The sequence below is a fragment of the Brassica rapa genome, unplaced genomic scaffold, assembly GCF_000309985.2.
Source record: "Brassica rapa cultivar Chiifu-401-42 unplaced genomic scaffold, CAAS_Brap_v3.01 Scaffold0991, whole genome shotgun sequence".
Lineage (NCBI taxonomy): Eukaryota > Viridiplantae > Streptophyta > Magnoliopsida > Brassicales > Brassicaceae > Brassica > Brassica rapa.
In genome coordinates this window covers 51,444-62,991 of record NW_022610927.1, presented here as the reverse complement: position 1 = coordinate 62,991, position 11,548 = coordinate 51,444, and the positions used below count along the sequence as shown (strand labels likewise).

The following is an 11,548-nucleotide window of genomic DNA, read 5'->3' as shown; positions in this document are numbered from 1 at the left end:
CCATTACAACCCATCCAAACCCCTTGTCAGTCGTCCCACTCAGATACCTCAGTATCCTATCAACCATCTTCCAGTGATGGACCTTTGGGCCTGCATATGCTGACTCACTTGGTTCACAGCAAAACATATATCTGGTCTGGTGATGGTCAAGTAGATCAGCTTGCCAACCATCTTCCTGTATAGCTTAGGATCTTCAAACAGCTGCTTCTCTTCAACCTCCCCTCACACAGAACTTTATATCCCTCCTCAAGGGGTGTCTTAGCTATCTTTCCTCCAAGCACATCAGTCTCCTTCAACATATCCATAGTATACTTCCTTTGAGACATAAACAAACCCTCCTTTGATCTGCATATCTCAATGCCCAGAAAATACTTCATCTCTCCCAAATCCTTGATGTCAAACACAGATTTGAGAAACTCCTTAGTAGCCTGAATCCCTGCCTTATCACTTCCTGTGATAATCAAATCATCCACATACACAGAATCACAATGCTCCCTGAAGGTCCTGTCAAGGTGAAGAGAGTGTGATCTAGTTCAGACTTCCTAAAGCCTCTCCCATTGAGTGTTGTACTCAGCTTCCTGTACCAAGCTCTAGGTGATTGTTTCAGCCCATATATTGCTTTCTTCAATCTCAAAACATTCCCTGGCTTTACTAGATGCTCAAGACCAGGAGGTGGATGCATGTATACTTCATCTTCAAGTTCACCTTGCAAGAAAGCATTCTTCACATCCATTTGCCACAAATCCCACTCCAAGTTTGTTGCAATAGATAACACAATTCGAATTGTGTGAAGCTTGGCCACTGGTGCAAAAGTATCAATGTAATCTTCCCATAAGTCTGTGTAAATCCTCTTGCAACCAGCCTAGTCTTGCGTGTTGAGATGAGGAGTTGATATGAAGTCTTAGAGAATCTTGGGTAGAGAAAGAATGAGGTGAAGAAGCTGTGTGTAGAGTTTGGGAAAGCTTAGGTTGAGACAATACCGTACTGGCCGTACAATGGCCGTACCATCCGTACGAGTATGGATCAACCAAAGCTCATGTACAGGCAAGTTACCTTTGCGGGAGTGAAATGGTAAACTTGGGAGGAGTTAACTTGGGAGTTACTGACCCGGACGTTGGAGAAAGGATAAGGGACGCGGCTTGACAGGCTGGATGAGAGCTGTAAAGTGAAAGCAACCTTATCCTCCCCGGTCACACATGTGAAGCACCTGATTGGATCAATTTGAATTAGGCGCTCCTCTTCTCCTTGACTACACATGCTTTACTCACTTTAGTCTCATGTAACCCTAGGATCTTAGACTATATAATGTAACCTCTCTCATTAATAAAAGATTAGACAGTTCTTGACACAAAAAACACTCTCTTAGACTCAAAGACTCTCAATCATGATTCTACACTAAACTCTTAGCTAAACTCGTTCTAAATCACCTCTAAACTTCTCTAATCCCTTTCTTTCTTATATCAAACTCAGATTCTCTAAAGTTCATATGGTATCAGAGACAGGTTCATCATAATCTGGGTTTGATTACTAAGAACACTTGAGTTGCATTTCATTCATCCGAGTGGGTCTGAAATGGAAAGCAACAAAGCTGTGGTTCCGGTTACTCTCAAGGGGGGGGTAACTATCTTTTGTGGTCTCGTTTGGTGAAGACCGCAGTGGGGAGTAAGGGTTTATGGGGACACATCACACAGAGTGAAGCCCCAAAGCTCATTACTTATGAAGGCGACAAGGAGGTTGTCGAGTGCGATGAGGAGAAGTGGGAGCAGGATGATCAGCTGGTGATGTCCATACTCCAACGGTCTCTTGAAGTGTCTATCCTGGAGGCATACAGCTACTGTGAGACAGCAAAGGATCTTTGGGACACGCTAAAGAAGGTTTATGGTAACATCTCAAACTTGAGCCGTGTGTTTGAAGTGAAACGTGCTATCAACAGCTTGACACAGGAGGACATGGAGTTCACTAAGCATCTTGGGAGGTTCAGAGCCTTGTGGTCCGAACTGGAGATGCTGAGGCCAGGCACAACCAACCTAGATGAGCTGGCTGAGAGACGCGAGCAGGACAAGGTGTTTGGGTTGCTGCTCACGTTGAATCCAAGCTACAACAGCCTCATCAAACACATTCTGAGGTCCGAAAGTTACCTGATCTTGAGGACGTGTGTGCGCAAGTTCAGAAGGAGGAAGGGTCTATTGGTCTCTTTGGAGGGAAAGGGGAGATCACTCTTGCAAACCAAGCTGAGGTTCCACAAGCAAACCGTGCAAGCTCTAACCAGTATGATGCAAAGAAGTTCACGGGAAATTGTGATCATTGCAAGAGACAAGGTCACAAGAAGAACCAGTGCTGGATCTTGCACCCTCATCTGAAGCCGGCCAAGTTCTCAAGAGAGAAAGATGGGAGAGCCAATGTCTCGTATGCTGGAAGTGAGCCGGGGAGTTCAAGTGTTGCTGGGAGCTCAGGCCAAGCTGGAGAGGGCGGGACACGTGAGCCTGGAGATAGCAAGGCCCTGGTGACTTACACAGCTCAACCAAGCCTTCAGAACAACCGTGAGAACGAGTACCTGAGGAGATCAGACCTTGACTCCCTCATCAAAATGCTAAAGGAGAATGGTAACACACTTGGTACTCTTGGTTACTCTTTTGGTGCATCATATGAACCGTATAGTATTGCTAGAGAACCTGATCACTCACGCATTGCTTATAAACCTACTAGCATACTAGGACAGTCTCATATTGCACACAATCTGTTTAAACCATTGGTAGTTGATTCAGGAGCATCTCATCACATGATTAGTGATACTAGTTTGATTAGAGACATTGAACCTACAAATGGACATGTCATGATTGCAAATGGAGATAAAATCCCAATTAGAGGAATTGGCAAGCTAAAACTGTTTGATAAAGAATCTAAAGCATTTTACATGCCTGACTTCACATCAAATCTATTATCTGTAAAGAAATGCACTACAGATATTAATTGCAATGTTATATTCAGTCCTAATGATGTGAAGTTTCAGGATATTGAGAGCAGCCAATTGATTGGAAAAGGAGTTACCAAGGGAGATTTATATTTACTTGAAGAACTAGCTCCTGTTTCTGATTACTTGTGCTCATTTAATTCTGCTTCTATGATGATAAAAAATGCATTGTGGCATGCTAGATTAGGTCATCCCCATGTTAGGGCTTAAACTTGATGTTACCAGGTGTGGTATTTGAAAATAAGGATTGTGAAGCTTGCATCTTAGGCAAGCATTGTAAAACTGTGTTTCCCATTCATCTACTGTTTATGACAAGTGCTTTGATTTAATTCACTCTGATGTTTGGACTGCTCCTTGCTTGTCTAGGGATAGTTTTAAATACTTTGTCACATTCATAGATGAAAAATCGAAATACACCTGGATAACACTTATTCAAACCAAAGATAGGGTGCTTGAAGCTTTTAAAATTTTCAAAACTATGTGACTAACCATTATAATGCCAAGATTAAAATTTTGAGATCAGATAATGGTGGGGAATACACTGGTCAAGCCTTCAAGCAACATCTAGCTCAACATGGGATACTACACCAAACGAGTTGTCCTTATACTCCTCAGCAAAATGGAGTGGCTGAGAGAAAGAATAGGCATCTCATGGAGGTGGCAAGGTCAATGATGTTTCAAGCAAATGTCCCTAAGAGGTTTTGGAGTGATGCTGTGGCTACATCCTGTTATCTAATCAACCGGATCCCAACTAAGATTCTACATGATCAGTCCCCTTTTGAAGCCTTGAACAGATACAAGCCATCATTGGAGCATATGCGAATCTTTGGATGTCTATGCTTTGTTCTGAGGCCAAAAGAGTTGAGAAACAAGCTTGAAGCAACCAGCACAAGAGCTATGTTGGCTACTCTACTACTCAAAAGGGTACAAGTGCTATGATCCTACTACTAGAAGGTTTCTAGTCTCTAGAGATGTGAAAGTTCATTGAAGCAAGGGATCTTGATATGATCATGGACCAGCCAGCTGATGGAGATAGAGATGGCGAGTTTAGAGATGAACCAGCTCAAGAAGATGAGGTCTTAACCTTTCCTAAAGGTCCCATGACTCGAGCCAGAGCTAGGAAACTCAAAGAAGCTATTGGAGGACTAATCAGGAAGTCCTTGGAACAAGAAGAATGTCTTGGAGGAAGCTTGATACTTCAAGATACGCTTATCACCATTCAAGCCATCTTACCATCAAGTTGAGTATCATCTAGGCTAGCAAGCTATGTGTGCTCTTTCCTATCATTGTTTTTGTCCCATTGGGTTTTGCAATGATAGGTTTTTAACGAGGCCATAGTCTTGCTATCTTAACACCTAGTTGATACTCTCGGACCAAACCACATGAAGAACCTTATGCTATCTTTATTTCTAAGTATTTATGTCTTTCATTTTCGAAAACTCTATCTAAGTTATGTCTTTATTTCTACATTAATTGGAGGAGCCTGTTCCTTTGATTTCGAAATGCTTGGAGCCTGTTCCAAGCCTTTCACTATATATATGTGTAACTCGGCAACCCTAGCCTCGATCAAGTTTTCTTTCACTTAAACCTTTGTTTTCTTCTCCCTTGCTTTCACGAGTTAAGAGAGTGTCTGGTTGTGTAGTATCCAGTCTGTTGGTGTGTAATATCCAACGCCCAAGGGCTTTAGAGAGGTGTGTCATATCCGATCTAAGTCTAGGAGTATCAAGGAGCCTTTCCGCAGCCTCTTGTGTCACCATTCGATCCACAGCCTTGATAAACTTGAGTCTTTGATTCGTTTATGCAAGGATCTATCCAAACCATCCAGAGAAGGGTCCTAGGATCTCATTAAGTGGTATCAGAGCACTCTGGAAGGGGAGTTTCGATTTCTCTTTTGTTTGTTCATAAGATCTACTCTTTGTCGATTCATTCTGTTTTGATCAATCGGTTCTTGTGTGCTTATTCTCATTTGATCTGCTTGTTTCATTATCAGGATTGCTAGATCTGATTGTTTCGTGTTTCATATTGATAGATCTAAGAATTTCGATCAAGTTTTAAAACAAAAACCTTTCACATTCTTGTCGATTACGTTATCTTTTTGCTTGATCCGAAAGTTTCTTGTGATTGTGTGACTCGATCTGTTGTTAGAATCATAGATCAGGACTTGATTATTTCATTTCATCATCCGTTGAATCTGATCTGTTATTGTTTCAATTTCGAAAGTTATAAAATTCAAATCGTCGCGTGTTGATCAAGTATCTTCATTTGCCGCTTTGTTTTGATACTTTGTTTCCTTATTTGAATCTTGAGTTCTGAATTCTTTGAACTACTTACTGGTTCAAATTTTTCGTATATCAGGAAGCAATGGGGTCTGAGGAGGATGATGAAACCTTTGTGCGAAGGAATAGGTTGTTGCAAGAAGCAATCACCAAACAAGTGATGGAAGCGATGGTAAGTTGCTGGAGAGAAGTATGATCAGAGACCGAATGATGGGCAAGGACAAGCATCTGGTTCAAGACGTGAGCAAAGAAGAAACAGGCAAGGTCAGCGTGAGCATGCTGGATCAGAAGAGACTGATAACTTCTATGAGAGAAGTAGCCATAGCTCCGGTTCAAGACGTAGCAGTAGAAGATCTCGACATGATCATGAGGGTCGAAGGCATAGACGCAATGAGCTATCTGGACTAAAGCTTAAGATCCCTCCTTTCCATGGTAAAGCTGATCCAGATGCCTATCTTGAGTGGGAAAAGAAGATAGAACTCGTTTTCAACTGTCAGCATTACTCAGAGATTAAGAAGATTCAAGTAGCTGCTACCGAGTTCAATGACTATGCTTTGAGCTGGTGGGATCAGTTGGTTACAAACAAGAGGCGCAATGGTGAATTTCCCATTGAAACATGGGCAGAGATGAAAGCTGTGATGCGCAAGAGGTTTGTACCAAGTCATTATCACCGTGATCTTCATCAAAAGCTGAGACTGCTCACACAAGGAACAAAGTCTGTAGAGGAATACTTTCAAGAGATGGAGTTGCTTATGCTAAGAGCTTGTGTATCTGAGGACAGTGAAGCTACTATGGCACGATTTCTTGGTGGACTCAACCGTGAGATACAAGATAGAGTGGAGATGCAACACTACTTGGAGATAGAGGAGATGCTACACAAAGCTATCTTGGTGGAGCAGCAAGTTAAGAGAAGAAGTTATGCGCGTGGCAGCTATGGTTCCAGTAGATACCAGACCTCTAAGGAAGATAAACCAAGCTATCAGAAGGAGAGCAAACCACAGCTAAAAGAAGAATCCAAGTCTAGTAGCATCTACAACAAAGATAAGGGTAAAGTGGAAGCTACCAGCTCGCGTGCAAGAGATGTGAAGTGTTTTAAGTGCCAAGGGCGTGGGCACTATGCTAATGAGTGTACTAACAAGAGAGTTATGATTCTTCTGGAGAATGGAGAGTTTGAATCTGAAGATGAAAAACTCAGGACTGATCAAGAACTATCTGAAGCTGAGTATGAGGAGGAACCCGTTCAAGGTAAACTTTTGGTTGCAAGAAGAACTCTCAGTTTGCAAAACAAAACTGAGGAGCAAGAACAAAGAGAGAACTTGTTCTACACACGTTGTATGGTGCAAGGGAAGGTCTGCAGCCTGATCATCGACGGTGGAAGCTGTGTTAATGTTGCTAGTGAAACAATGGTAAAGAAGCTTGGTTTGAAAGCTCAAAAGCATCCTAAACCTTACCGGCTGCAGTGGCTTAATGAAGAGGGCGAGATGAGGGTATCCACTCAGGTTTCTATACCCTTGTCCATTGGAAGGTATGAAGATGACATTCTCTGTGATGTGATACCCATGGAAGCCAGCCACATACTACTGGGAAGGCCTTGGCAGTTTGATAGGCGTGTCATCCATGATGGCTTCACCAACAAACATTCTTTTGAGTTCAACGGCAAACGAACTGTCTTGGTACCTCTAACTCCTAAAGAAGTGCATGAAGATCAGCTTCAGCTTCAGAAAAAGAAAGAGATTGATCTCAAACCAGATAAGCAACACAACTTCTATGCTAAAGCTAGTGAAATCAAAAGATCTCTTTATTCTCATCAATCGGTTCTCTTATTTATTTTTAAAGAATCTCTTTTGTCTCTAACTGATTGTACACCGGTGTATCCGAGTGAGATGTCAGCTCTTTTACAGGAATACCAGGATGTATTTCCAGAAGATAATCCCATAGGTTTGCCACCTATTCGAGGGATTGAGCATCAGATTGATTTTGTACCAGGAGCTACTCTTCCCAACAGACCAGCATATAGAACTAATCCTGTGGAAACTAAGGAGCTACAAAGACAGGTTGAGGAACTGATGGAGAAAGGCCACATCCGTGAGAGTATGAGCCCCTGTGCTGTGCCTGTGCTCCTTGTGCCTAAGAAAGATGGGAGCTGGCGCATGTGTGTTGATTGTAGAGCAATCAACAACATAACAGTGAAGTATCGCCACCCTATTCCTAGATTAGATGATATGCTTGATGAATTGCATGGTTCTAGTGTCTTTTCTAAGATAGATTTGAAGAGTGGATATCATCAAATTAGAATGAAAGAGGGAGATGAGTGGAAAACAGCCTTTAAGACTAAGCATGGGTTGTATGAGTGGTTAGTCATGCCTTTTGGATTAACCAATGCTCCTAGTACTTTTATGAGATTGATGAACCATGTGCTTAGATCCTTCATAGGCTTGTTTGTGGTAGTATACTTTGATGATATCCTTGTCTACTCTAAGAGTTTAGAAGAGCATATAAAACATCTTAGGACTGTTCTTGATGTCTTGAGGAAAGAAAAGTTATTTGCTAATCTTAAGAAATGTACTTTCTGTACAGATCACTTGGTCTTTTTAGGCTTTGTTGTGAGTGCAGATGGAGTAAAGGTAGATCAGGAGAAGGTGAGAGCAATTCAAGAATGGCCAATTCCAAAGACTATAAGTGAAGTGAGGAGCTTCCACGGCCTTGCTGGGTTCTACAGGCGGTTTGTTAAAGACTTTAGCACTATAGCAGCTCCCTTGACTGAAGTGATAAAGAAAGAAGTAGGATTCAAGTGGGGAGAAGCACAAGAGACTGCCTTCCAATGCCTTAAAGAGAAGCTTACTCACGCCCCTCTTCTTATTCTTCCTGACTTTAATAAAACTTTTGAGATAGAATGTGATGCCTCAGGAATTGGTATTGGTGCAGTTTTGATGCAGGAAAAGAGACCCATAGCTTATTTCAGTGAGAAGCTTGGAGGCGCCACTCTCAACTATGCAACTTATGATAAGGAGTTGTATGCCTTGGTGAGAGCTTTGCAGACTTGGCAGCATTACTTGTGGCCCAAGGAGTTTGTGATACACACTGATCATGAGTCTCTCAAGTACTTGAAAGGACAGAACAAGCTCAGCAAGAGACACGCAAGATGGGTAGAATTCATAGAAACTTTTCCTTATGTCATCAAGTACAAACAAGGTAAAGAAAACATAGTTGCTGATGCACTATCCCGAAGGTATGTTCTCTTAAACACTCTTGATGCTAAGCTGTTAGGTTTTGAGCAAATTAAAGATATGTATGAATCTGATCCAGATTTTAAAGAAGCTTATAACTCTTGTGAGAAATTTGCTGCTGGACATTATTTTAGACATGATGGATTCCTCTTTTATGATAATAGACTGTGTGTGCCTAATTGCTCTTTGAGAGATTTGTTTGTTAGGGAATCACATGGGGGAAGTCTCATGGGTCACTTTGGTATTGCAAAGACTCTTAAAACCTTGCAGGATCATTTCTTTTGGCCTCGGATGAAAAGTGATGTGGAGAAACTATGTGAGAGATGTGCAACTTGCAAGCAAGCTAAGTCTAAAGTTCAGTCTCACGGTTTGTATACTCCTCTCCCTATTCCTTATCATCCTTGGAATGACATATCTATGGATTTCATTGTTGGATTGCCTAGAACTAGAACTGGGAAGGATTCCATCTTTGTTGTTGTTGACAGGTTCTCAAAAATGGCACATTTTATAGCATGTCACAAAACTGATGATGCATTACATGTAGCTAATCTATTCTTTAAGGAGATTGTGCGTTTACATGGCATGCCTAGGACCATAGTTTCTGATAGAGATACTAAGTTTCTTAGTTATTTTTGGAAAACTCTTTGGTCTAAGCTAGGCACTAAGTTGTTGTTTTCCACTACTTGTCATCCGCAAACTGATGGACAGACTGAAGTAGTTAATAGAACTTTAGGAACACTCTTGCGTGCATTCATTAAAAAGAATCTGAAATCTTGGGAAGACTATCTGCCACATTGTGAGTTTGCATATAATCATGCTGTGCATTCTGCTTCTAAGTTTTCACCTTTTGAAATTGTTTATGGGTTCAATCCCACCTCTCCTTTGGATTTAATCCCTTTACCTGAGTGTGAAAGGGTTAGTTTGGATGGCAAAAAGAAGGCAGAGATGGTGAAACAACTTCACGAGCAAGCTAGGCTCAACATTGAAGAGAAAACTAAGCAGTATGTCAAGCATGCCAACAAAGGAAGGCGTGAGATGGTCTTTAAGGAGGGAGATAAAGTTTGGGTTCATTTGAGAAAAGAAAGGTTTCCTAATGAGAGGAAGTCAAAGCTTATGCCAAGAATTGATGGACCTTTTGAGATCACAAAGAAGATCAGCAACAATGCCTACAAGATTGATCTCCAAGGTAAGTATGATGTGAGTAATAGCTTCAATGTTACTGACTTGATTCCTTTTATTGCAGATGAACCTGATTTGAGGTCAAATCCTTTTCAAGAAGGAGGGGATGATATGATCATGGACCAGCCAGCTGATGGAGATAGAGATGGCGAGTTTAGAGATGAACCAGCTCAAGAAGATGAGGTCTTAACCTTTCCTAAAGGTCCCATGACTCGAGCCAGAGCTAGGAAACTCAAAGAAGCTATTGGAGGACTAATCAGGAAGTCCTTGGAACAAGAAGAATGTCTTGGAGGAAGCTTGATACTTCAAGATATGCTTATCACCATTCAAGCCATCTTACCATCAAGTTGAGTATCATCTAGGCTAGCAAGCTATGTGTGCTCTTTTCCTATCATTGTTTTTGTCCCATTGGGTTTTGCAATGATAGGTTTTTAACGAGGCCATACTCTTGCTATCTTAACACCTAGTTGATACTCTCGGACCAAACCACATGAAGAACCTTATGCTATCTTTATTTCTAAGTATTTATGTCTTTCATTTTCGAAAACTTTATCTAAGTTATGTCTTTATTTCTACATTAATTGGAGGAGCCTGTTCCTTTGATTTCGAAATGCTTGGAGCCTGTTCCAAGCCTTTCACTATATATATGTGTAACTCGGCAACCCTAGCCTCGATCAAGTTTTCTTTCACTTAAACCTTTGTGTTTTCTTCTCCCTTGCTTTCACAAGTTAAGAGAGTGTCTGGTGTGTAGTATCCAGTCTGTTGGTGTGTAATATCCAACGCCCAAGGGCTTTAGAGAGGTGTGTCATATCCGATCTAAGTCTAGGAGTATCAAGGAGCCTTTCCGCAGCCTCTTGTGTCACCATTCGATCCACAGCCTTGATAAACTTGAGTCTTTGATTCGTTTATGCAAGGATCTATCCAAACCATCCAGAGAAGGGTCCTAGGATCTCATTAGGTTCTATGAGGAAAAGAATCAAGATGAGTTGCTAGAATTGACAAGAGAGTCAGACAGAGGGCCAGCCTTAGAAGCATTCTAGAGGGCCTTGGGATACATACTACCCAGGATCCGAAGGAAAGACGCAGCACAACAAACACACAACCTACAGAGGCATCAAACTTAGATCATGGGGGGGAAACAACACCTGAACCGGCTGAAGTACATGTTGAAAGCCACGATCAAGAAGGCTCAGGTGATCATGATCAAAGTATGATACATGAAGATAGGGAGGTACCAAGCCAAGATCAAGAGGATCAAGAGGAGGAAACGAATGCAACTACAACTGAACCTGAACCAGAGCCGGCCGTGCAGCCATTGAGAAGAAGCACCAGAGTGAGAAAGGATAGTTCCAACTGGGTAAACACGAGAGTGTACTACAATGCCCAGGCTGTGGAACATCCTTCTCAAGCTGTGTGTTCCTTTGCTCATTATCCAGAAGAACATTGTGCCTTTATGGTAAGCTTAGATGAGAGCCATGTACCGAAGTCATATGAGGAAGCCATGAAGGACAAGGAATGGAGGGAATCAGTAGGAGCTGAATCCAATGCAATGATCAAGAATGACACTTGGTATGAGAGTGAGTTGCCTAAAGGGAAGAGAGCAGTGTCTAGTAGATGGATCTTCACAATCAAGTACCTAGCAAATGGACAGATTGATAGAAAGAAGACTCGGTTAGTTGCAAGAGGATTTACTCAAACATATGGAGAGGATTATATAGACACATTTGCACCAGTTGCTAAACTACATACCATCAGGATTGTCCTATCACTTGCGGTAAACCTTGAGTGGGGTTTGTGGCAAATGGATGTAAAGAATGCATTCCTACAAGGGGAACTAGAAGATGAAGTGTATATGTTACCTCCTCCTGGTCTAGAACACTTGGTGAAGAAAGGGA

General features: G+C 41.7%; 1 protein-coding gene across 1 annotated transcript; it reads left to right on the top strand.

The window, feature by feature from the left end:
* Window positions 1–1,572: 1,572 nt before the first annotated feature.
* Window positions 1,573–9,926, top strand: LOC117131495 (the record flags this gene model as incomplete). The annotated part of the gene is made up of 11 exons (XM_033283607.1): window positions 1,573–1,617; window positions 1,692–1,874; window positions 2,105–2,550; window positions 2,659–2,886; window positions 5,327–5,376; window positions 5,425–6,857; window positions 7,149–7,395; window positions 7,843–8,476; window positions 8,609–9,381; window positions 9,535–9,660; window positions 9,718–9,926. Coding segments are annotated over exons 1-11 (4,374 nt in total), but the record flags the coding sequence as incomplete, so codon positions are not given.
* Between the last annotated feature and the right edge of the window lie 1,622 nt (window positions 9,927–11,548).